Source organism: Hipposideros armiger, unplaced genomic scaffold (genome assembly GCF_001890085.2).
Source record: "Hipposideros armiger isolate ML-2016 unplaced genomic scaffold, ASM189008v1 scaffold_136, whole genome shotgun sequence".
Classification (NCBI taxonomy): domain Eukaryota; kingdom Metazoa; phylum Chordata; class Mammalia; order Chiroptera; family Hipposideridae; genus Hipposideros; species Hipposideros armiger.
In genome coordinates, this window is record NW_017731486.1 from 1,461,711 (window position 1) to 1,488,936 (window position 27,226).

The 27,226-nt window shown below is 36.5% G+C and overlaps 1 protein-coding gene across 9 annotated transcripts in view; it reads right to left on the reverse strand.

Annotated features, from left to right (window-relative positions):
- TWSG1 (twisted gastrulation BMP signaling modulator 1) overlaps window positions 1–27,226 on the reverse strand; it is a 63,225-nt gene that overhangs the window by 24,794 nt on the left and 11,205 nt on the right. For all 9 annotated transcript variants that reach the window (XM_019649989.1, XM_019649985.1, XM_019649984.1 and 6 more), the window contains exon 3: window positions 15,784–15,883. In XM_019649989.1, the coding sequence (XP_019505534.1) occupies window positions 15,784–15,883 (100 nt within the window). The remainder of the gene's footprint in view (window positions 1–15,783; window positions 15,884–27,226) is intronic.

The following is a 27,226-nucleotide window of genomic DNA, read 5'->3' on the forward strand; positions in this document are numbered from 1 at the left end:
TAAAAAAAAAAAAAGAGTGCATGCTCTATCCACTGAGCCATCCGGGCGGCAGCTCAGCTCAAGGTACCGAGTTCAGTCTTAGTTGTAGGTGGGCGTAGCCCACCATGGAACAGACAATCTTGTTGTTACACCAGCTGAGCCATCCTGCCACTTGTTGGCAGCTCAGCAACAGCTCAGCTCAGGTGCAGCATCACTGGCCCATGTAAGAATCGAACCAGAGGGCCTGTTGCTCAGAGCTCGTGCTCTTAAGCTAACTCTTAACCAACTGAGCCACTCGCCCGGCCCAGAAGTGGGTTTTAGATTCTATTTTGTAACTAACCTTTAAGAAGTTACCACTTGTCCAATTTGGGTGTAGTATCCAAGAACATTCACAATTATCTGAAAAGGCTGTTAAAATACTCTTCTCTTTTCCAATTACACAGCTGTGTGCGGCTGGAATTTCTTTGTATACTTCAACCATAGCAACAGATCACTAAAGATTAAACTTTTCAGAGAATAAAAGGGTTCTGAGGTTAAAAGAAAAGTTTGAAAACAGCTGCATTAGAAGAACAGATGGGAAGAGACTGTAGCCGTTGTAGCTAGATCCCTAAAGCAGAATGTGTCCTACAATTACAGAAAAGGCAATGGGATACAGAGCATGTGACCAAATAGATGCCATTTTGAGAAGGGTACAAGCATAGACAGAAGTTTTCATCTCTGCCTCTTAGTTTCCCCCACATAAATACAGGGAGTAAATCATAACCTCCAGTGGATATAGTTTTAAAAAGAATCAAATTAATACTATTATTGTCTTTTTCTGAAAATAAAACTATTGTTTTCAAACTACAAATTATCAAAAAGGAAACAATTTGATGATATGCAGAAGATGAGTGATGCAAAAGGACACCACTGAAACAAATGACAGAAACTGAAAAACGAGAACATCCCATTGTCTAGAGTAGCTTTCCTTAATCTTTTAAAACCCATGCCTTATTTTCATAAACATAAAAATAAATCTCCCCACCACCTGTCCTCTCATGAGCTATCACAGTTATAATGTATAATGCCAAGTATTGTAGGGCAGAGGCGATTTAAGAAGGGCCACAACAATGCCATCTAAGAATGCAGTTCTCAGATGGTCTGGCTAAATCCAAAGAGAAAATTTAGAGTTCACCTAATACAGCTTTGTCCCCAGTACCAATTATCTTTATAGAGGTCACGAATAATCAGTAGCTGTAAATATCTATTAATTAAATCCAACATCATATACTAGCTTAAGAGTGATAGTTATAATGGCTACAAATGAAAGCTACTGTGTTGTATGATTTTAGAATGACACCATCTTCATCTTCACAAGAAGCTGAGTAACATATAACGTATAACATACAAAAAGCCATATAATGTAATGGGTCACAGAGCATGGATTCAATAGCCAGATTATCTGGCTTGAATCCTGGCTTTCCTCTAGACTCATTGTTTGACCTTAGGTCATTTAAACTTTCTGGTCTCAGTTCCTCTTCTGAAGAGGGATAATAATACCCTCACACATTTTAGGTTTGTTGTAAGGACTAAATGAATTGATACATGAAAAGTGTTTGATATATAAAAGATATTATATAAGCATTAGTTACTATTATTTTCACAAAATATCCCTTGACTGACTAGATTAATCCAATTTAGACACTGCTATACTGATATTATATTATTATTATTTTTTTAGCTGAGCCATCCTGCCACCTGTTGGCAGCTCAGCAACAGCTCAGCTTGGGCCGGGAATCGAACCGGCAACCCTGTTGCTCAGAGCTCACACTCTTGAGTGAGTTTTTAACCAATTGAGCCACTAGGCTGGCCCATATACTGATATTTTAAAGAATTAACAATTGTTTCACTAGACAAAATTCTATAGTGAGTCACACAGTATACATGGACTGCATGATCTAAGAAGTTAGGATCTTGTTTTCTTTAAGACATCTTTCAGGAAGCATCAAGTTACAAACGTCTATAATTCATTCAACAGTAGAGTCTCATTCTGTTTTCCTAACTTTTACAGTACTAGCAACACCACTGTCCTTTGTTTAATGAACTGTTAACCATTTTAAATTTAATTTCTTTATTTTGACAATGATAAATATTAACTGATAGACATCAAGGACATAAACATAGTAAAAAGAAAACAATACCATGCTTACAGGTAGGAAGATTCAATACTGAAACTATCAACTCTCCACAAATGTATCTGTAGATTTAGTGCACTTCCATTAAAAATCCTAAGGTTTCTTTCAAATAAATCTTTATTCTGACAACAAGATACATTGGATAGATATTTCTTTTATATAGGATCATATTGTCCATGCTATATTTTCCCTCTTTAATCTATTTTTAATAGACTTTTTAATAACAGTTTTACAGAAAAATTAAAAAGATTATACAGAGAGTTCTCCTACACCCCACACGCAGGTTACCCTATTATTAACATCTATGTTAATAATAATCTAATAATCTAGTATGTCACATTTGTTACAATTAATGAACTAATATTAATATATTATTATTAACTAAAGTCCATACTTCATTCAGATTTCTATAGTATTTACCTAATGTCCTTTTTCTATTCCAGGATCCCATTTAGGATGCTGCACTGCATTATTTAGTCATCATGTCTCTTTAGGCTCCTCTTGGCTGGGGCAATTTCTCAAACTTTCTTAGTTTTTGATGACCTTGACAGTTTTGAGCAGTAATGGTCAGGTATTTTGTAGGATACCCCAGTTTTAGAATTTGTCTGCTTTTCTCATTATACAATTTGGGCTAGGGTTATTGGGAGGAAGATGATAGAGGTGAAATACTATTTTCATCACATCAGATCAATGTTACATACTATCAACAAGGTTTACGACTGTTGATATTGACCTTGACCACCTGGCTGAAATAGTGTATTTCAGATTTCTCCACTGAAATTTCAGGAATCTCCACTGATTCCTCCCCCCCTTTTCATATTGTACCATTTAGAAGGAAGTCACTATCAGTAGCCCACACCTAAGGAGTGTGGAGTTACATGTTCCCCTTCTTGATGGCAGAGTATCTATATAAGTTATTTCTTATTCTTCTGCATGGAAGATTTGACTCTTCTCCATTAATTTATTTATTTATATCAGTATGGATTCATGAATATTTATTTTACACTCTGGGTTATAATCCAATACTACTTTATTTTGTTGCTTAATTTTCCCAGCTTTGACCACTGGGGCTCTTTCAGTTAGCTTCTGTGTAAATCTGACACATACACACATACACACACATCAATATGGGCAATTTTTTTTAGCGCTTCCTTACTTTTGGCACTATAATATATTCCAGGCTTATGTTGTGTATTTCCTGCCTCAGTGTTAGAAACAGATATTTCTCTAAGGCACCCCAGCTCTTCTTATTGGGAGAATGGTATTAGAAACCAAAATCTGGGTATGAGGTGTGCTCATTGCTACTGGGGCAGGAACTCTGTTTAAACTTTTTTTTTTTAAAGGTAGAGGATATATAGACATATACTACAAACAAATTAAAAATTCCTTCTTGGATGAGGAAGGTGAACTATGCATATGAGTGGTTTTTAAAAATCCTTTAAATCAAAACCAGCCTCTTGCATTGTCTGGGAACTCGTATTTGAGGTCACATACAAATACCAAAGCAAAACAACTTTTAACTATTTATAATGCAATCCCAAACCTGTTTTTATGACAACATAAGGGACTTTTAAATAATAAGCAATTTGCTTTAGAAATTTGGGGCCAATTACCATTTTAAGAGTCAGAAAAGTTAAATCAACCTAATGGCCCAAGGGTATCATAAAAAGAAAAAATTTTAAAGGTTAATTTGGAGTAAAGGTACTACTATTCAGTTTCTCTAAGAAACACCTCAGAGTTAAGTGATTACTATTCCATTTTGGCTACTTAAAAAAAACTCACATGGGCCAGCAGAGTGGCGCGATGGTTAAGAACTGGCTTGGGATGCCAGAGGGCCCCAGTTCGGATCCCACATATGAGGGCCAGTGACACTGCCCTCTACAGCTAAGATGCTGAACAACAGCTCAACCTGGAGCTGGGCTGCTGTGAGTCGCCGGCGACGGCGTAGACTGCAGACCCTGTAGCAGTGGGTTGCCATGGGCTACCATATGTAGCCAGCAGCCAGCGTGAGCGGCTGTCCAGAAGCCGGCGACTGATGTGCCTCGCCCGGGAAGAGCGCAATGATGGTGCCAACTTGGACGAGTGAAACAACATCCTCCACAACTAGACTGAAGAGCAAGGCAACAGCAACTTGTCTGTTCCCCTTCCCCCAATTCCCCAGCACTGTTCCAATCCCCCCAATTCCCCAGTAAAAACAAAACAAACAAAAAACCCCAAAAAACTTACCTTAATAAAAACGCAAACAATTATCTAACAGCTTATTTTGGGAAAAAATGTTATTGAAACTGTTCCTGAATATTATACTATGACTCATATTTGACATAACTAACAACTTTTGGTAGGCTCAAGGCAAAGAAGAAGGATATTTAATGACTGTCCTTGAAGAAAATTCACTGTAAGGAGGAAGCTACTATTATTAGTAGAAAACACTTGTGACTGGGGTCATTTTGGGATTAGGTCCTGGGCTATTTGTCCCAATGAATAAACTATACTCAGTTATTTATGCAATTTTATTTCTTTTGAAGATTGTATTGGGGAATTGGGGAAGGGGAACAGCCAAGTTGTTGTCCTTCAATCTTAGTTGTGGAGGGCGCAGCTAGCTCAGCTCCCAGTCTAGTTGTCATCCAGTCACCCATCACAGCTCATGGCCACTCAGCTCAGGGTGCGGTGTTCTATCTTAGTTGCAGGTGGGCATAGCTCACCATCCCACGCGGGAGTCAAACCCACAACCTTGTTGTTAGGAGCACGTGCTCTCACCAGCTGAGCCACTCTGTCACCTGTTGGCAGCTCAGCTCAGGCGCAGCTCACTGGCCCATGTGGGAATCAAACCGGTGACACTGTTGCTCAGAGCTCATGCTCTTAACCAACTGAGCCACTCGGCTGGCCCTATACTCAGTTTTGTTTCTTATCAGTTTTCTAAATTAATACATCAGCTTTAAAAGTGAACTCTGAAAAGGCAATATGACTCTAGTCTTCGGTGTCCTTAGTATTTGTTGGGTAACAATTATAAACATCTGGACCCAATCAAACATCTTTAGCAAAATAAAACCCAACAACAAAAAGCATACTCGTATATCCTTTGGCATACCAATCTAGTGTATATATTCAATCAAATATAACATTTACAATGGTTATGTTTGGGGGAGACCATGATATCCCCAAATAATTTGCATAGTTTTCTTAAAGGAAGAACAATTAGCATTTTAAAAGAAAAAGAAAGGAAAATTATATTTGTCATTAAGGATTTAAAAATAAACATTTAGGGCCTGCTGAGTGGCTCTGTTGGCTTAAGAGTTGGCTTAAGAGTGCGAGCTCTGAGCAACAGGGCCACCGGTTCCATTCCCACATGGGCCAGTGACACTGCGCCTGAGCTGAGCTGTCGCTGAGCTGCCGCTGAGCTGCCAACAGGTGGCAGGATGGCTCAGCTGGTGTAACAACAAGATTGCCTGTTCCATGGTGGCTACGCCCACCTGCAACTAAGACTGAACTTGGCACCTTGAGCGGAGCTGCCGTTTGGATGGCTCAGTGGATAGAGTGTGTGCTCTTAACAACAAGGCTGCCGGGTTCGACTCCCACATGGGATGGTGGCTATGCCCACCTGCAACTAAAGACTGAACTCGGCACCTTGAGTTGAACTGCTGCCCATATGGCTCAGTGGATAGAGCGTGCACTCTTAACAACAAGGCTGCTGGTTCAACTCCTGCATGGGATGGCAGCTACGCCCACCCACAACTAAGATTGAACATGGCACCTTTAGCTTAGAGGCCATGAGCTGCCGACGGGCAGCCAATGGTCACTGGCGCCCTCCACGACGAAGACTGAAGAAAAACAACTTGGCTGGTCCCCTTCCCCAATTCCCCAACACTGTTCCCCTCCCCCAATTCCCCAATAAAATCTTAAAAAATAAATAAATAAACATTTAACACACTAGTAGTTTAGTTGAACTCTTAGCACATATTTGTTCTTTAATATTATAAAGTAATAATGTGTTGGTGTGAAGGACGACAGAAATCCATTCTGTATGGAGCCAACTGATATACCTATATCTGATCTGAGATACAAGGGGCCGAGTCATAACAAAAAGGCAGGATGTCCCTAAAGGAAGATGCAATCAAGTTGGTACTAGAACTATAGCCATTAACTGAAAGTCAGACTTCAAGGAATTTGCAAGGCAAATAAAGGAACAGAATTAGAGAACAAACATTTGTTCAGCAGGGTTCAGGGTTGTGTTCCACTTATCAAGTACATAGCTGTGGGATCTTGTTTTTCTGGGTTTTGCAATCACTCCCATCTTCTTTGGCCTTTTTCATAAGCCTCTATTCTTCACTCACTAGGGTATGGTCTGGGATCTATGAGATGGTGTGGAAAAATGAGTCAACAAATTGTTGTTGCTAAGCAACTTCTCAGCAGGCTTCCCAGCCTAGTCTTGGAGCTTATAATACTTTCATTAAATACTGGAAGTGACCTTAGTCCCAGGAAAATTCTAGTATTCCCAAGTCAACAGTATCCAAAAAGTGCACTGACTTCTAGTGTTCTATGAGATAGTGTTCCACGATGAAAAAGTTGATGGTTGCTATGTTTTTATCTTCATTGGTGTAAGTTATTCATCTTTTTCTTATAATTTAACATTTGCCATTAATTTGTTTTTAAATGTGCATTAAACATGGATCAAGTTACAATTTCTTAAATTAGTTAGTGTATTATTAAATGATGCATCATTTCATGTTTTTCTAAAATACATTTTAAGCCACTAAGTGGTACTATATAATTCAATTTATATGAAATTATAGAACAGGTAAAATTAATCTAAGGGATTAAAATCTGAACAACAGCCACAAACAGGGAATTAAAACTGAGAAACTATATGGGCTGGCAGAGTAGCGCGTTGATTAAGAGTTGGCTTGGGATGCCAGCTCTGATCCCACATGATGAGGGCCAGTGACACTGCTCCCTCTATAGCTAAGATGGTGAACAACAACTTGACTTGGAGCTGGACTGCCATGAGTCGCCAGCGACGGTGTAGGCTGCAGTGGGGCTGGCCGGCAGCTGGCTTGAGCTGCCGTGAGCCGCCGTGAGCAGCTGTCCATTGACCGGCAAGTGACTGCCTCAGCCGGGAAGAGCGCAATGATAATGTCAACATGGGCCAGTGAAGTGACGTCCTCCACAGCTAGACTGAAGAACAAAAGGACAGCAACTTGTCTGTTCCCCTTCCCCCGATTCCCCAGCGCTGTTCCCCTCCCTCAATACCCCAACAAAATCTTTAAAAAAACAAAACAACAACAAAAAAAACCTGAGAAACTATAAAGCAGGCAAGTAAATAAGAAGTCAAAACAGGAAGCCATTTTAGTTTCAGTTAGGCTTAGTTTAGGTAGACGAAGTTGCTATTCTAGTTAGTGGCTCCTTTTAAAAGGTCAGACCCAGTTGTTTTTGTTTCACATTATCCTAAAAGTCCAGTCTAATGCAAGACTCAGGATACAAAAAAGAGCATTTCAATTACACAAAAACTTAACAGACCTATTGTCAAAGGTCTCTTTCTGTCCTTTAGAGCAGAAAATCTCAGAAAAAATACAGCCTAATTAAGAAAAAAGAAGTCAGTGTTCTTTTTGTTTAATATGCTAATAATTTGTTGGAGAATCAGTTTTCAAGAGCTAAGCTTGGTTAGAAAGTCCTTTACAAAAAAGAAAAGAAACCTCTTATCAACCCTAGTATGTGTGTACACTTAATTGAAATTAATATACTCTGGGCAGAAGAGGAATGTGGGGAGGAGCCATAGCCCCTACTAGATATTAGAACATTTATAAGGATTCTATAAATAAAACAGTGTGGTACTGATACATGAATAGACACAGACTAATGGAATAACCAGAAATAAAGCTAAGTTTATATGATAAATGTGGCATCTCATATCTGTGGGGGAAAAACAGACTTCTAAATAAATCATTTTAGGACTTTATAAATAAAATTTAAATAAATAGTGGTAGTTGTTTGAAAAAGAAAATACTGGATCCACATAATTTACACATAAATCAGGATAAAGTCCAAATGTATTATAGAGCTATGTATATGTAAAAAATAAACAAATAAAACCATAGAAATACCTATCAAGGAGTGGGAGCAGGAACCTAAGTATGGCTCAAAATCTAGAAGTAATAAAAGAAAACACCAGTAAAGCTGACTAAACAAAATAAAAAATTTGGGGGCTGGCAGAGTTGCTCTGTTGGTTAAGAGCGCGAGCTCTGAGCAACAGGGTCGCCGGTTCAATTCCCATATGGGCTAGAGAGCTGTGCCGAGCTTAGCTGTCGCTGAGCTTGTGAGAGCGCTTGCTCTTAGCAGCAAGGTTGCCGGTTCAACACCCGTGTGGGATGGTGGACTACACCCCCCCCACCCCGCAACTAGACTGAAAGCAAAAACTGGACTTAGAGCTGAGCTTGCGCCCTCCACAACTAAGATTGAAGGACAACAACTTGACTTGGAACTGATGGGTCCTGGAAAAACACAATGTTCCCCTCTCCCCCAAAAAATCTAAAAAAACCCCAAAACCAAAAACAAACAAACAAAAAAATACTTTCCAGGATCAAAAATAACAAAGCAAGGTTAAAAAACAAACTGGGAAAAAAGAAAAATATGTAATTTACAACAGAGATATTAAGGTTATATCTCTAATATATATTTTTTAAACTTGTAAATAATAGGTAAAAAATCAACAATCCATTAGAAAAATGGGCAAAAGGATGAACAAACAATTGACACAAAAAAATAAATATAAATAGCAGTCCTTAAACCTATGAACAGATGCTCAATCTCACTGGTAAGAAGAGAAATGGAAATTACCATTTTCATACCATTTCTTACCTACCAGATTAACAAAAATCCAAAAGTTTGGTAACAACAAAAGTTTGGCAACATAATTTCTTGGTAATGTTGTTGGAACCAGGCACTCTGTTATACTGCATTGGTGGGAATGCAAACGATATAACACTTTTGGAGGATAATTTGACAATACCTAGCAATATTCCCTAGAATTAATGACCTATACAAGGTTTTTGTTTTTGTTTTATAGTGTTATCTGTAATGGTAAAAGACTGGAAATAACCCAAATGTCCATCTATGTACAAATGAGTACATAACGTGTTACAGCCAACAACAGGGTTCTATGTAGCTACCAAAAACGTGATATTTATTTGGAAGAAGTTATAGGACACTCAATTAAGAAAAAAAAAGAAAGCAAGAAAAGAAAAAGCAAGAGGCACAGAGTTTTATGTGACAAGTAGATGTTTTGTCTAACAAATATAAATGCTTCTTTAAATTTTTAAAAAAATGGCTAGAGGTAGGATGGAACCATTTGTCCCAGTTTTCTTGAGCCAATTCACGTCAATTTTGGTTCAGGTTTATCCTACAGTCCTGGTTTCACTACCAAAAGTCTCCTAGTTTGGGGCCGGCCGAATGGCTCAGTTGGTTAAGAGCTTGCTCAAGAGTGCGAGGTCTGAGCAACAGCGGTTCGAGTCCCAGCCCAAGCTGAGCAGCTGCTGAGCTGTCAACAGGTGGCAGGATGGCTCAGCTAAAAAAAAAAAAAAAAAGTCTCCTAGTTTGGACAATAAATTATGCTGTCACCTTATCTATAGTTGAGGGAGGGAAAAGAGTGGAGGTGACAGATATAAAAATGAACCATCTGTTTTATCACTGTTATATACATTTGTCTTTTTAATTATGTAAATATTTTACATAATTAAAACACTAAAATAAATTAAAAAGGAAATTAATAATCGCTAAAAATTGAAAATAAACTAACACATAAGAACCTAATATTGGGGTGGCCGGTTATCTCAGTTGGTTAGAGCATGGTGCTAATAATAAGAACCCAATTTTACATCAAGTTGATTAGATAACCACTCACAGAAAACTACTCCAATTAACCTTGGAAGACAGTATGTGGGCTTACTTCTTCAGTATATATTCAAGGACAAAGCAATCTTAACTGTCATTTAATAGTCTTATAGATGTATTATAAATAAAACATATTAATACTTATATTAATTTTGTTAGGAACCAAAATTTTCAGCTTTAATAAAAGAGTTACAGATATAAAATCGAAACAAGTAAAAGACCCTGTAATCTTAAATTTGAATTGGCAATATTAGTACAAACTCAAAGGTTTCCCCTTGCAGCTATTTATTAGCTCTGCTCACTGAAAAGAGCTAGAAAAGAAGTATTGGACCATCGGGAAAGTCATGACGCATTTTTGCGTTGAAAAACAGAAAAATACGTCATGACTTTCCCGACAACCCAATAGTAGCAACAAGTACCCCTAGTGCTGAGATTGAGGTCTTTAACTACCATTTTCTTCTAAAGGTAGCCAATGCTCCCTGGAGAAATGGCTAATTCCAGAGATGAGGCAGAAATGTGCAGGATGAGCCTGGGACAGCCTGTCTGAAGCTAACAAAGATGATAGAAGTCATGTCAAAAGGACACAAAAGCCAAGTTTAAAAGGCTCCTACTAACCAAAGATGGGGCAATTTGAGCTAAAAGAATAATGACAGCAACTGATTAAAACACAAAATACATTTTTAAAAGCCACGAGTTCATAATGATAGTTAAAAAAGAAAACCCACACCCATATCCAAAACAAAAACAAAAAACCCTACCAAAAAAGCAAAGTAAAAATGTATCGAGTCCTACTGGAATTTGCTAGGGCATGAAGTCAATATTCTGAAAATGGATAAAGACAAAGAATTAAGTATTGGGTTGTCGGAAAAGTCATGATGTATTTTTTCTATTTTTTTCATTGCAAAAATGCATCATGACTTTTCCGACAACCCAATATTTATCTGACATTTTGTTTATTTATCCTTTATTTTAGGGTAAGCCAAAGGGCTCTAGTAAATGTGGGAAAGTGCTTTTATATAAAATAATTCCAGCTAATAAGTACAGAAGGAATGCAAATAATAGAAGATCATTATTTTTAAAAAGCAGCAATGGCAATGGTCATTAATGAAGGGTAAAGCCACTAGGTAAAGGACTCATGGGGAACTTACCACCAAGGGATCAGACTTTTCACAATCTGAATCAACCGATCAATCTTAGCATTATTGAAAGGAAGGCAACTAGATATTATTAATGTGTATACTAATCCACTGTACCCCACCTCCCCAAAACTGAACCTGAATCTAATCAGCCTTTAGCTCTAACTTCCAGTCTGCAGGAAATAGGATAGGGTAACAAGTTAAATAACCATAGGAAGCGATCAGCCAAATTCAGAATGTGGTTATATTGCCCATCACAACTCACTAGTTTCCTCAACAAGTCAATGGAATTTTTAAATGTGGTAAGGGGAGGAGGAATTGTTTTAGAATAAAAGAAACTTAAGAAACCTAACAACCAAATACAGTAAGTGGGATCTTGATTTGACTAAACTATAACCAACATTTAATCAGTTAGGGTAATCTGAATATGAACTCGTTATTAGATGTTAAGGAAGTATTGTTAATTATTTTAGGTGTGGTTATGACAATGTATTATGTAAGAAAGTTGACTCTTTTTTTGAGATGCATAACTAAAGCACTTTGGAATTGTAGTGAAATTATTTATACTACATTGCAACAAAGGGAGGATAGACAGACAAACAGATGAATGGATGAAACAAGTATGGCTGTTGAAGCTGAGGAATAGGTACATAGGAGTTCACTGAGCTCTCTATTTTGTGTTTATTTGGAAAATTAAAAACAAAAAAAAACTAAAAAAACCCAAAAACCAAAACCTGTGGGTAAAGATCTAAGTTCCAAAAACCACAGGATATGAGGAACATACTGGACAGCAAGGATGAAAATGAACTATGGTGATTACTCTTATCTTAAGAGGAAAATCAGAAAAGAGAAACTAATTATACAAACAGCTGGAAGAGAAAGCTTGCTAGACAAAGTATGTACTAAAAGTCCGCAGAATGATACAGGAGGGAAAGGCTATTCTAATTTGGAGATCTGTGTCCCACCCATGAAAAGTATGGGGAGTGTTTCAACTTAGCATCACTAAAAGCAGTTTCAACTTAGAAGGGAGGAGTGGCCACAGGTTTACAAAGGACATCAAGAAAACCTAATGTAGATGAGAACTGCCTACTAGACAAATAGTATTGCTGTACAAAAAGAACTGGAATATATAAATTTTACCCTAGAAAATAGGAAGATTAACTGAATTAAAATGGAAGATAAAGTTACATTATGAACTGACTTAAAGTTTAAAACTGGTATTAAATCCTTAAAGGTAAATCTTTTTTTTTAATGGGAACTAATTCAGAAGAACACAAGTTGCTTATAAAATTATAGAGATATGTGCATGTATAATTATTCTTTCTCAGTAGAATTATAGACCTGCTTTCCTAGAAGCAGCAGCCGAATGCCATTGTTAGCATTGTGTGATGGTTCACACACACACACACACACACACACACACACGTTTTAGGCAATGCTAAAAGTGCATTTGTGCATTTGGCATCCAAGTTTAAATTAAATTCTTATAAATGTATATAAGGGGTTAATATGCTTATTTTCTCTTTTTTACTTCAATTGTACATATTAACTTACATTTAAAGCTGTAAAATAATTCAAAGCTGTTTAAATTTCAGTTAACATAGTAAAAAAATTATAGCTATCGAGGGCATAGAAAAAACTTCATCTTGGGAGAATAAGGCATTAAGAATTCATTTATTTGAAAGTAATAAAACACTGGAGTACCTCCTATATGTCAGACACTATACTAGCTGTTAGAGATGCCAAGATGAATCTAAGATGAGAGAGGAAAAGACTCTTCTGTCCTGGTTCTTTCAGAATTCACTACAAAACAATAAGGAAAAACAAGAAACTGAAACCCCAACTCCACCTTGGAAGAACCTAAGAGCTAAATGTAACTGACAGCAGTCTCCCTCCCAGGCAGATGTAACCACAGAACTCTGGAAAAACTGGAGTTGGAGACACCAGGTATTGCAGAGGCAAGCTTATTTTGAGGGTTACACATCTAGGTCCCTGTCTCTCTTCTCCCACAACAATTATATGAGATGAGGGCTATTCTCTAGAGAAATTAAACCAAAGAGGCCTTGGACTGGGAACACCAAATAATGTAGAGAGTGGAACTGAAGATGGAAAGAAACAAAGGAAGTAAATGACAGTATATTTACTGAATACTGAACATCACCCCCCAGTATCCCAGAACATTTGCAGCCACCCATATTTTACCCCACCCCCACCCCAGGCAAGAAACTCAAAGACCCTTCTCTGAAAAAACTGTACAATCCTAAAGGGAAAGATCTATAGATACTGAGATAGAGGGCTCCTCTCCTCGATGAAAAAGCCAGCTCATCTTCCAATCATTTGAGAGTAAGGCAAACTAGATTCCACGTCCTGTGTACAAGCACTGGGCTTCCAGTCAGCATTAGAGTGACTAACTTTACATACCAACAGATGGCCCAGGATCACGAGACATTTGAGGAAATGGAACCAATGCAAACAGTTGAAGGAAAAACTTCAACAACCAAACTCTATAATTAACAGTTCCAGAAAGATAAGAAAAATATCTACAAAACAAGAAAGTATGTTCTCCAAAAAGAAGTCAGAGAAGAGCTCTTAGAAATTAAAAATGAAAGCAAAATTTTAAACATTAATATAATACAAAGCCTATAAGATTAGGAACTCTCTCAGGAAGCATTCTCCAAAATGACAAATAGGATTATTCGTTAATAAATTAGTGTTTACAGTGTCATGCATCAAACTAGTATATAATACTAATTTATTCAATGGATTGTTAAAGTAATTAGTGATTTATTTTTTAATTGGGTAACAGTGTGTTTTTTCCAGGACCCATCAGCTCCAAGTCAAGTTGTTGTCCTTCAATCTAGTTGTGGAGGGTGCAGCTCAGCTCCAAGTCCAGTCACCATTTTCAATCTAGTTGCAGGGGCCGCAGTCCACCATCCTATGTGGGAATCGAACCAGTAACCTTGTTGTTAAGAGCACGCGCTCTAACCAACTGAGCCACCCAGCTGCCCCAAAGTAATTACTGATTTAGCTAGAAATAGTGATAAAACTATATTGGAAAGATACGAGGTAAGACAGCGAAATCATCATCTGCTATAAGAAGTCAACAGATAGCTTCTAAAATCAAAGAATCAAGAGAATAATATAAAGATAGTATTTAGAATTATGGAAGTAATACAAGAATGAAAAGATGAAAGTGGTTGTGGCAGGGCTGGCCGAGTGGCGCATTGGTTAAGAGCTGGCTTGGGACACCAGCTCTGAGCAACAGGGCCCCGGTTCAGATCCCACATGGGGACCAGGGACACTGCCCTCTACAGCTAAGGTGGTGAACAACAGCTCAACCTGGAGCTAGGCTGCCGTGAGTCCGCCGGCGACAGCGTTGGCTGCAGTGAAGCTGCAGTGAGCTGCCTAAGCTACTGTGAGTGGCCGTCAGCCAGTGTGAACAGCCGGCAGCCAGCGTGAGCTTCCAAGAGCCGTCATGAGTGGCTGTCCAGAGGCCAGCGACCAATCTGCCTCGCCTGGGAAGAGTGCAATGATAATACCAACATAGGCCAGTGAAGTGACGTCCTCCACAACTAGACTGAAGAACAAAAGGACAGCAACTTGTCAGTTCCCCTTCCCCGATTCCCCAACGCTGTTTCCCTCCCCCAATTCCCCAATAAAAACCTTTAAAAAAAAGAAAGAAAGTGGTTATGGCATAAGATCAAAGGATTGGGAGGAAGAAGCATGACACAGGATTGTTTTAGCACTATGTGCATATATCCACTTTGATACTAATAGAGATTCATTTTTAAAGATCAATGTGATACCAGGCCTTTTCTTAAGGAGTTTATACTCTATTGGAAGAAACATGCAAAACAACAATTATGGTAGCATGTAATACATGATCTAACAGAAGCAGACAATCTGAATAGCATAGACTCTATGCCATAGAGGATCCTATCTCAGTCAAATGAGAAAGGTTTCTGAGACAAGGAGACACTTGCACTTTGGCTTTAAGGATGAAAAAGAGTTAACTGGTTGGAGAGAGGATGATGAATGTTTCTCCCAGCAACAATTTATGTATGTAAGTTTTCTTTCTAACTTACATAAATATTGTAGAATGCTAAATGATAGCATTCTATAAACACACTTTTACACCTAATTTTTTTTTACTTAATATATCTTGGAAACTGTTCCTCTGAAAGCCCTTAAAAAGAGCTTTTAGTTTCTCAAGGATCTTTTAGTGAAGTCTTATATAAAGGAAGATAATCTATTTTTAATATGCTAAGTACCTATTTTTTATTCACAACTATAATACATGCTTCTTATAAAAAATTCAACAGTATAAAAAATTAAAAATAAAAGTAAAGAAATCCCCTGCTGTTCCTCCTCTTACTTCCCACAAATAAGCACTTTTAATTTCCTCCTAGACCTTTTTCTATAAAAATACTTATATATGTAAATACCATCCAACACAAGCAAATGCAATAATATAATGTTCTATATACCTACTAAATCTTATACACACACTAGTCTATACATATAAAATACATTTATATTCTTTGAGGTCTCTTAAAGTCAAGGATTCTGTGATAAGAAATATTAAGAAACTTTACTACATGTCTACTTACCAACACAATCACAGCACTCATCCCAAAGGGTCCCAAGACACAGCATGCACTCCTTGCAGCAGGAACAATTTCCTTCACCAGGTCGGCACTGGCAGAGCTCCTAGAAATAAGACAGATGTTCAAACTTAATATTCCAAATAACTGTATTTAAAGTTAATATTTTGCAGTAAAAAACTACAATATTTGCATTTATAGTAATTTACCCTTGATACACTTTTTTATTAAAGATCATTAACTATTTGCAGGAACATAAATACCTACAATGTCAAGTAGATTTATATTTTCTTTTGGACACATTCAGTGAACATATTTTAGATGCTTTTATCTTATTTTGAAACATTTTATGAAATAAAACAATGTATTTTATAACCCATAACTTTACCACCCCATAACACCTTGAAAAATAATTTAGTACAAGCACAAATCTGCTTTTCAGCTATTAGAGTCATTGTTCAAATTTTGTAGTGAGAGCTGTGATTTTTCAATATATAGAGTGTGAACAAAGGCATCTTATAAAAACTGCTATTTTCATTGATTTACAACATATTAAAACAGTGTGCTTGGTGTGGTAGACTGTTCTCAAAGAAGGCAGCAATTATTCTCCTCCCAATGTACACCCTCTTGATAATGTAACTTTGCAGCTTCTCTGGTGAAGGGGCAGTGTCTATTTCCAGACCCCTTAGATATAGGGTGATCTTGGGACTTGCTTTGATCAGCAGAATTTGGAGGAAGTGATATCATGTCTATTCTGAGTCTAGGCCTCAAGAGTATTGAGTGTTTCCACTCTTTCTCCTAGAATTTTACCCAGCTGCCACATGTAGCCTGGAAGAAGGCTACATAGGCAAGTTGATCCACCTGAAGCACTCCTAGCTCATCCAGCCTCCCATCAACCAGCAGTTGACAACAGACACAAGAATGAATCCAGAAAAGCCACCTAGCTGACATAGGCCCAAATTGCCAACCCACAGAAACAAGGGCTAAATATAATAAATGGATGTTTTAAGCCACTAAACTTTGAGGTGGTTTTTTACTCCATGAAAGCTAATACGGCTTGCTTCGTAAATGAAGATTCAAGGTAATTCCTTTAGCCCTTGCCATCAGCCAGCCATTCCTAAACAAACTCAAAGGGAAATTCTGTAGCCAACACTGCCTACTTGGCTTTCCCTGGATTATGAGATACCATACATATAAAGAGAGTGGCTACAAAGACAGAGACTTACTGAGAGGTATATAGATGCTTCATCATAAAAGCATCTGGTGATGCTTGATTCAGACAAGTTCACACTTATTTGGAAATCTAGAAAAACACAGTTGCCAAATCTATACTTTGTGACTTGTTTCTCCATAAAAACCTGTCTGTCCTGTCTTTGGAGTGAGAACACATTTTCTGAGCACACATTTTTTACAAATACTATCAGAGTCAAGGATATTGATACTTTTTGGCTTTCAGTTTTATAAAGGTTGCCACTTAGTCACAAAAAATAAAGCTTCTTCTAAATTTTAATTTACATTTTACATAAAAAATATCCCTTATCTTAGGTGCTTATATTTATATTATCTATTTACCTCAGGAGAATTAGAAAAGTAACAAATTTATTCAAAGAATATGTCTCTCCTTTTTCCTATCACAGCTTCCAAATGGTAGCCTGTTAAATGAATTACCATATATTATGCTAAATAATTTTTAAATGAATGCCAATTTAATGGTTTCCATTAGAGAAATCTGAGTTTCTGAAGCATTCATTATGCCTTTTACTGTCAGGTGTTTGTGAGGTATTTTAAATTGGAATGAAAGGGTGAGTGATATCCTAAGATTACTGCTAACTAATGGAAGGTTAAAACTATGACTATTTAAAAGTTGCTTGAACTTGCCTGGATTATCTAGCTCTCTAGATTAAATCTATTTCACACCCTTTTAATAGATGCCTATACTTTTATATGTCAGTGTGATAGAATAGTGCACAGTAGTAATGTACTTAATGATTATAATTTACTGATAGACTACAAACTGAGAGGCTATAGGAAGCTGAGACATGGGGTAAATGACTTAAAGATAAACTTTACCACTATGCTATTAAAAAGACTTATGCTAAAACTGGTTGAATGCCAACTAACAATATGCTAGCTAATATTTTTTTTCTTTAATCTTACTACAGAAAAGACTAAAAAAATCTTTGTCTTGATAAAACTTAATCACATAAATTAAGAAATTTTACAAAGTAAATAAGCCTAGAATATATTTTTAAAATCTCTATTCTTCATAACTCATGTCAGCATGCTTTTTAGGAGATTGGGAAATATGGAAAATGAGATCCTCAAACAAACTTTTTAGTCACCATTAGTGCCTTTTCAATTGTGAAAAACACACTTAACTTACTTTCCTGGAGAAAATTCCAGGCAAATTTAATATATGACATTTAGGATCTTAAAAACCTAACTACAAATCAAGAGAGCAAAAATATATGGTAATCATTTGCTTTATGACGACTGTTACGTCAAGAAAAAATGGAAACAATAGATTTCCATGTGTAAATAATTATGAATAACAGCCATGTGCAGGACATCAAGTAATTAATCTTTTTTATTCAATTTAACATGTCTTTCAAAATCACTCTATTGAATAATGTTTGGTCACAAACATATTTAGAAATACATACTTTTCTTTTTGACAGCAAGCAAACTGTGGTTAGGATGAATGTTTCTAAATACAAAAAATATTTCTAAAGTGCTTTGAACCAAAGTATTGGAAATACAAAAAATAAAAAATAAAAACAAAAAGCAACTCAAAATTTCACTCTTTGTGATAAATCAAGAATCACATTTAAATTATCAGAATCTTTTCTTCAGGACACTTAAGAAATCTTTACTACTAGTTGTTTTAGTTAAAGGGATATAAATGAATCTTCTGTAAGTGGGAAGGCTTTGCCAAAGGGCTAGAGTCAAGATAGAAGTAATGCCTTAAAAAATTTAGGGTTTTTTTTTCAATTACAAAAGGCTTTGAAAAATATTTACTAGAGTACAAGAAAAAAAACACCCCAATTCCCCCACACACACTAATTAAGTTCCTATGCATGTCTAACAAAATATGATTGTATACTCTCCTGCTCTAAAAGAAAATAAGAAATTTCCTATGGTAAAAATCTGTCAACATAATTTAATAGCTTCATAATAATACATTCTATGTACCAAAATTCAGAAATAGGCCTTAAATTCTTTTTTTTTGTTTGTTTTTGGTTTTGCTTTTTTTAAAGATTTTATTGGGGCATTGGGGGAGGGAGACAGTGTTGGGGAATTGGGGAAGGGTACCGGCCAAGTTATTGTTCTTCAATTTTCATTGTGAAGGGCGCAAGTTGCCATCTGGCTGCCCGTCGGCAGCTCCTGGCCTCTAAGCTCAAGATGCTGTGTTCAATCTTAGTTGCAGGTGGGGGTATCCACCATCCCATGTGGGAATCGAACCAGCAGCCTTGTTGTTAAGAGCGTGCATGGTCTATCCACTGAGCCATCCAAGTGGCTGCTCAGCTCAAGGTGGTGAGTTCAGTCTTACTTGTGGGTGGGCATAGCCCACCATCAAACAGGCAATCTTCATGTTACTCCAGCTGATCCATCCTGCCACCTATTGGCAGCTCAGCGACAGTTCAGCTTGGGCGCAGCATCACTGGCCCTCATGTGGGATCTGAACCAGGGCCCTGCTGCTCAGAGCTGGCGTCCCAAGCCAACTCCTAACCAGCGTGCCACTCAGGCGGCCCCTGACAGAGATTTTATATAATTGTTCAATCTTCTTTAACAGAAAATCTTATTCTCTATATAACTAAGGTTGTGGTGAGGTCTTTATCCTCTATGCCAAATAAATGGGGGCAGGTATTATCCATTTAAGATTAAGACTACACTTTAAGAGTAAAAATTTATTTTATGAATTTCCCAAATTTCCAGGCCAGAGATGGAAACTACTAACTTGAAAAAAAAACCTTATTTATATTCAGGTGTTCAGCTACTGATAAATATTTCTATTCTCTGTTGCCAAGAGCTGACAGATTTGTTAGCACTGCTGCTAAAACAGGGAAACATCATCACTGAGAACATTATAGTCTAGTAGACAGCAAGTGACTTGAACTTATAGGATCTAGATTCAAGTCTAGCCCATAAGCTGCACCATGTAACACCAAGCTTCAACTTGTCAGTCATAAAAAGGGGATGGTATTGCTGGGTTTACCATTATAGATTTTGGAAACCAAGTGAGATAATGGCTATCAAAATGCTTTGGTGACTCAGCAATCCCTCTCCTAGGTATTTACTTAACAAAAATGAAAACATATGTCCACACAAAGACCTGTATGTGAAAGTAAATATCAACTTTATTCATCATCACCAAAAACTGGAACCAACCCAATGTCCATCAGCTAGTAAATGGATAAACATATTGTGGTACAGTCACACAACAGACTACTACTCAACAATACAAAGGAAAGAACTACCTGATATATGCAATGACGTGGATAAACCTCAAAAATATTATACTAGATGAAAGAAGCCAGACAGAAACAAAAGGCTACATACTGTACAATTCTGTTTATATGACATTCTAGAAAAGGTGAAACTATTGGGACAAAAATCAAATCAGTGGTAGTGAGACACTCAGGCTGCAGAGGGGGCTAGTTTTGACTACAAAGGGTCATGAGGGAACCTTTAAGGGTGATAAAAATATTCCCTGTCTTGACTGTGGTGGCTACATGAGCATCTGTTTGTCAAAAATCACAGAACTGTAGACCTAAAAAAGAGTGAACTGTAGTGTATATAAATTATACTTCAATAAATCTGACCCCCTAAAAATGCATTGAGAGGTAAGGGAATAACTCACCTTTGAAACACCAGTGTGGTCCATGAATTAATTTTTTTTAATAAACCAGAATTGAAAAATATAAAGCACTATATATATAAAGCACTATATAAATACAAGCTGGTATTAAAGAGAGTAATACAGAAGATAGTTCTTCTAACTCTGAAAGTATATATCTCTATTTTATTTTTAAGCTAATACTAAACTTCTCTAAAACGAAAATACTTTTTTTACAAAGAAATATAAAATAATGCTAGTGGAAAATGCAGACCACAAAAGTTGTATATATAATATAGTTGTTAAAAATCACCTAAACATAGAATAAAAACCTAGAAAGGATTATATCAAAATATTAAGAGTAGTCTGTGTTTTTAAAATAGGACTATGAATGGTTTACTTTCCTTTTTCTACTGTGTATTCTGTCAATTTTCTTTGAGTATGAAATATTTTTATAATGGTAAACATTTAATTTATTTGGGTAGTATGATGTAAAACCCAATTTAATATTTGTACAATTAAAAAAATACTCAAAACACAGATGTTCTTAAATATTAAATTAAACCATGTCTAAATATTTATAATAGCTTGATCTAAGAAATAAAAAACAACCCAAGAATATAAGAACAAATTAATTAAGTAAATGCATATTGCATAAGCATCAGTAATTACCAAAGCGTTAGATTATACCCATGCTGATACCACTTTTACAACCTTTACTTAGGTCAAATGGGTATTTAAAAACAAATATAAAATACAAAGTATCCTCAATTAGCCTTTATTTAAAAGAATAAACATAATTATAATTATGTTAGGTTATACAAATCTATTTTGACATATTAATACTCTTTAAGGGGGACATCAGGCAAACATTCAAACTTGGAACAAACATATCTGAGCAAAATCATATTATCATGTTGTTCTTTTCAATTCTAGCTGATTGGTAAACTTTTGCTCTGAAAATAATATAAACTTAAGTGAAACACTACGAGAACAGAATTTACTCTTTTGGCTAAATAAAAACAGCATACAAGTTCATGTATATATGTGAACTACCAAGACATGTGAAATGGCACCCATTTCTTATATAAACCTAGTAATAAAATTTTAATCCTTACTTTACAAGTTCCCCAGTGAATTTATTTAAAATAATCCTGCTGGGTAAGGTGGGGATAGGTATAGATGAGACTGGACGGGCCATGTTGATCACTTGAAGCTAAGTGATAGGTTAATGGAGGGTTATTTTACTATTTATTCTTTCTATTTTATATTTGAAAATTTCTCCCTATTTTATGTTTGAAAATTTCCACATGTCCCAATGAAATCTTCGTTTTTGTTTTAGTATAATAATTCAACACAGGAAACAAAAACAGCCAGTGAAAACAAATTTTAGTCTCCACTTACAAATTTTAGCAGCTCTTCCATCTGCATTAAACATTTGGGGAACAATGACTTATTCTTCTCTTAAATTACATCAGGCCTAACTAATTACTTTTGGACATTAATTTCAAAGATTTTCATGAGGTGTTAACTGAAGCAAAACAGGACAAAAATGAGTTAGAGTCACAACTTTTAAGAACTGGGGTGTATAATGAAGAGGAAAAAACACTGTAAGGAAATAAGGTAATGTTTGTAAGAGGAAACATTGTATATTGTAAACCAAAATATTACTAGTATAATAACAAATTAAGATAGCTGTAGTAAGAAACTAATGTAGAATTTAATTAGCACTGATTAAGAAAACAGTTTCATGTTTTAGTTTACTGTGATTAAGAAGGCCCTGAAGTGATCTGAGCTATTTATATTTTTAACTTAAGACAAAATATACTTTAAAAACTAGAGTAAATAAAAACTTTTTTGAAATCTCAACTTATTTCAGAAAATCTAAGATTTATTTAATAGTTAAATCAATTTTTAGAATAAAAAAGCAGACTGTCGATTTAGTACATAAAAGTGCTAAGTAACTATTCAGATTACCAGTAAAGTGCTAAAATAATGCATCAACGATCTCTGAACCTAAGTTTGAATATTTTCATGAAATATAATATTTATATCATCCTAACCAGGACCATAAATATAGCCAAGTACTCACAAGCCAATAAGGGATTTTTTAGTTGTTAATACAAAATGGGTCTTGAGATTTCTGAAGTAAAAGCACAATATTGATCCATATTTTAAATGTTCTTTTCACAAAGCAGAAGTAAAAACCTAGAAAGATCTTGTTAAAAGCAAAATCCTATGTTACCATTTTTTCCCCTAAAATAGGACAACTAAACCACTCATTATATGAGCAAGGGATTACACCAAGATGACAATTTTACTTTCTTCTTGTTTAAAGTTAGATTTCTTTCCTGTCAGAAACAGAAAATAAATATTTACATAGGGACCACCCTTATGCATAGCAACTTGTAGGAATGGCAGGAATGACTGTGCTGCCTTGCAGCCATGCTGGTAAAAAATATTTACATAACTATGAGCTTCCAAGGAAAATTTTTTATACTTAGTTATTTCATGAGTTGCAGAGGGGTCAACATAAACAAATGTTCTAACTTACCCTCATAGTGCATCACTTCAACACTACAGATGTTCAAACCAAACCAAAATAACAAAAAGAAATTTTAAATTCCCTCTAAAAGGGAAGTAATACCTTTCCTTAAACTTCTATAGCATTGCTTAAAGTACTTCTTTTCCACTTTCACTTTTGTATACGTTCTTCCTCTGTAAGTTTAAGGCAAAAAGCTATTATTGTCATCTAAAATGTCAATGTGCCTTGTATTTTGTTGAATATGAAAGCAGGGTTTTAATAACTTAGTATGTGTAATGGAAAGCAAAGCCCCCGCAATTGTTAACCTTTTCAGAGCCATCAACCACTTTAAGAATCTCCTGAAAGCTATGAACATTTTCTTTTTTTATATTGTACATATGCAATTTTGAATATAATTCTGGGAATACCCTGAAGCCTTGAAGAGATTCAAGGACCTCAGTTAACAAATCTTGGCACATGAAACATAAATAGTCAATCTGTTCTTCAACTGAAGAGAATAGGAATAAAAGAGCGCATTAAAACCCTCTGTCGGTAGGCCGGCTGAGTGGCTCAGTTGGTTAAGAGTTGGCTTCAGAGTGCAAGCTCTGAGCAAGAGGGCCACCGGTTCCATTCCCACATGGGCCAGTGATACTGCGCCTGAGCTCAGCTGTTGTTGAGCTGCCAACAGGTGGCAGGATGGCTCAGCTGGTGTAGCAGGATGGCTCAGCTGGTGTAACAACAAGATTGCCTGTTCGATGGTGGGCAACGCCCACCTGCAACTAAGACTGAACTTGGCACCTTGAACTGAGCTGCCGCTAGGATGGCTCAGTGGATAGAGCATGCGCTCTTAACAACAAGGCTGCTGGTTTGACTCCCACATGGGATGGTGGCTATGCCCACCCGCAACTAAGATTGAACACAGCACTTTGAGCTTAGAGGCCATGAGCTACCGACGGGCAGCCAGATGGTGATTGGCACCCTCCATAACGAAGATTGAAGAACAACTTGGCTGTTCCCCTCCCCCAATTTCCCAATAAAATCTTAAAAAAAAAGAAAACCAAAAAACCTACTGTCGGGCACAAATGATCTCACAGATTCATTGCACACAAAGATGCCGCTATGAAATACGTCTTTACTGTACTAAGTCACAAACACGACTGGCGATGAGTTATGGTAGAGGGGGAAGATACGGAAGCGATGACTCATGATACTTAAGTTAACTGTTAGATATTGGAAAATTTCTGTGCAATGAATCTGTGAGATCAGTTACGTCTGACAGAGGGTTGAAATTCAAGTTTCTATCAGACCAGTCAGGCTACCCTCCACACTAGAGCAAAAAGACAAGAACCAGGCATCTACTGACTGCAACCACAGCAAGAAAACCAGCCAGTCAAAAAAACAAGGCAAAAACTTCTCTTTAGGAAAATGATCAGCCTCAGAGGAGATAACACATTCGAGAATTAAGGGCCTCCCTGCTCATCAATTGAAACCCTCCCATCTGTGTATGTCAGGCCTGCTCACATACAATCTCCCGACCAGACTTTGAATTTGTCATTCTTAACTATAATGGACAACTAAGTAATACTATACATTTGAGGAACGGTTGCTACATGAAAGAGGCATAAATTAAGAGCTACTCTTGGAAGAAAACACAAATCCAGGTAATAGAATTGGGGGTAAGGGGTGGGGGGTGGACACACACACTTTCACCTACACCAATAAAACTTCCATTAAATATCCTCAGAAATATCTGAGAAAATAGTGCATTGAAAAACAAGTAAAAGTGTTAATATAAAAAAATTAACAAGCAGAAAATAAGAGCTCCTAAAATTTAAAAGTTATTGCTAAAATTTAAAAATTTAGGTTGGCCAAGTGGCTCAGTTGTTTAAGAGCGCAAGCTCTGAGCAACAAGGTTGCCAGTTTGATTCTCACATGGGCCAGTGAGCTGCGCCAGAGCTGAGCTGCTGCTGAGCTGCCAACCGGTGGCAGGATGGCTCAGCTGGTGAGAGCACGTGCTCCTAACAACAAGGTTGCCGGTTCGACTCCCGCATGGGATGGTGGGCTGTGCACCCTGCAACTAAGATTGAACATGGCACCTTGAGCTGAGTGGGTGCGAGCTGCCAATGGGCGGGCGGATGGCGACTAACCTTGGAGCTGAGCTAGCTGCGCCCTCCACAACTCAGACTGAAGGACAACTTGGCTGTTCCCCAATCCTCCAATAAAATCTTAAAAAATAACAATAATAAAATAAAATAAATAAAAAATAATGAAAATTCAATAGGAAGTGTTCAAAGGTAAAGTCAAAGAAATCCCCAACAAAAATCTTAAAAAAAAAAATCTCCAAGAAAGCAGAATAAGAAGGTGAAAACAGATTTAAGGTCTACAACACTATACAAAAGCCAGGAACAATCTGAAAATGAATAAAGAAAACAATTCCATTTACAACATAATAAAGAATAAATACCTATGAATAAATTTAATAAAAGTGTAAGACTTGAACACTGAAAACTACAAAATATTGTGGAAAGAAATAACAAAAATCTAGATAAAAGAAAAGACATTCCATGGTCATGAATCAGAAGAGTTAATACTGTTAAGAATGCAATGCTCTCCAAATTGATCTAAGAATTCAATGCAATCCCTATCAGAATTTTAGCTGCCAATACCAAAGGCGCAATCCATGAAAAAAAAAAAGATAGATAGGTTGGACTTCATCAAAATTAAAAACTTCTGCTCTGCATAAGACACTATGAATAGATGATAAGACAAGCCACAGACCAGGAGAAAATATCTGCAAAAGATTTATCTGATAAAGGACTGTTATACAAAATATATAATACAAAGAACTCTTAAAACTCAACAGTACGAAAACGAACAACTCAATTTAAAAATGGGCTAAAGATACAAACAGATACCTCACCACAGATGATATACAGATGGCAAATAAAGCCTATGAAAAAATGCTCAACATCATGTCATTAGGGAATTACAAATTAAAACAACAATGACATAGCAATATATACTCATTTGAATGGCTAAACTTCAAAACACTAACAACATCAAATGTTGATGAGGATGTGGAGCAACAGAACTCCCATTCATGCTGGTGGGAATGCAAAATGTACTGCCACTTTGGAAGGTAGTTTGGCAGTTTCTTATCAAAGTAAACATACTCTTAACATATGATCCAGCAATTGTGCTCTTTGGTATTTACTGAAATGAGCTGAGAAGCTATGTCCACACAAAAACCTGTGCATGGATGTTTGTAGCAGCTTTATTTTTAACTTGGAAGCAACCAAGATGTCCCTTAATAGGTAAATGACAAATTATGGTACATCTATAAAATGGAATATAAATCAGCAATAAAAAGAAATAAGCAATCATGCCAAAAAAAAAAAAAAAAGACATGGAGGAACTATAAAAGCATATTGTAAAGTGAAAGAAGCCAACCTGGAAGGGCTACATACTACATAATTCCAACTACATGACATACTGCAAAGAGCAAAACTATAGACAGTAAAAAAAGATGAGTGGTGATCAGGGGCTTGGCCTGGGAAGGGTGGGGGAGGGGGTGTGTGAAGGAGGAGAAAGGGCCAGGTGGGGAAGCACAGTGGAATTTTAGGGCAATGAAACTATTCTGGTCACATTGTAATGGCAGATATGATGTTATGTATTTGTCAAAACCCATAGAACTGTACCAGACAAACAGTTAACCCTAATGTAAACTGTGGGCTTTAGTTAATAATAGTCTGTCAATATTGGTTCATCAATGATAACAAATGTGCCAACTAATGCATGATGTTAATAATAGGGAAACAGTGGGTGTGTGTAGGGGAAAAGAATATATGGAATCTTTTTGTACGTTCTGGTACATTTTTCTGTAAACCTAAATAAAACTACTCCAAAAAATAAAATCTATTATTAAAAAAAAAATCTTAGCTGGCTTTATTGGAGAAATTGACAAGCTGATTCTAATAAAATTCACATGATAATGCAAGGAAACCAAAACAATCTTGAAAAAGAACAAAACTGGAAAACTCATACTTCCTGATTTCAAAACATATCACAAAGCTACAATAATCAAGACA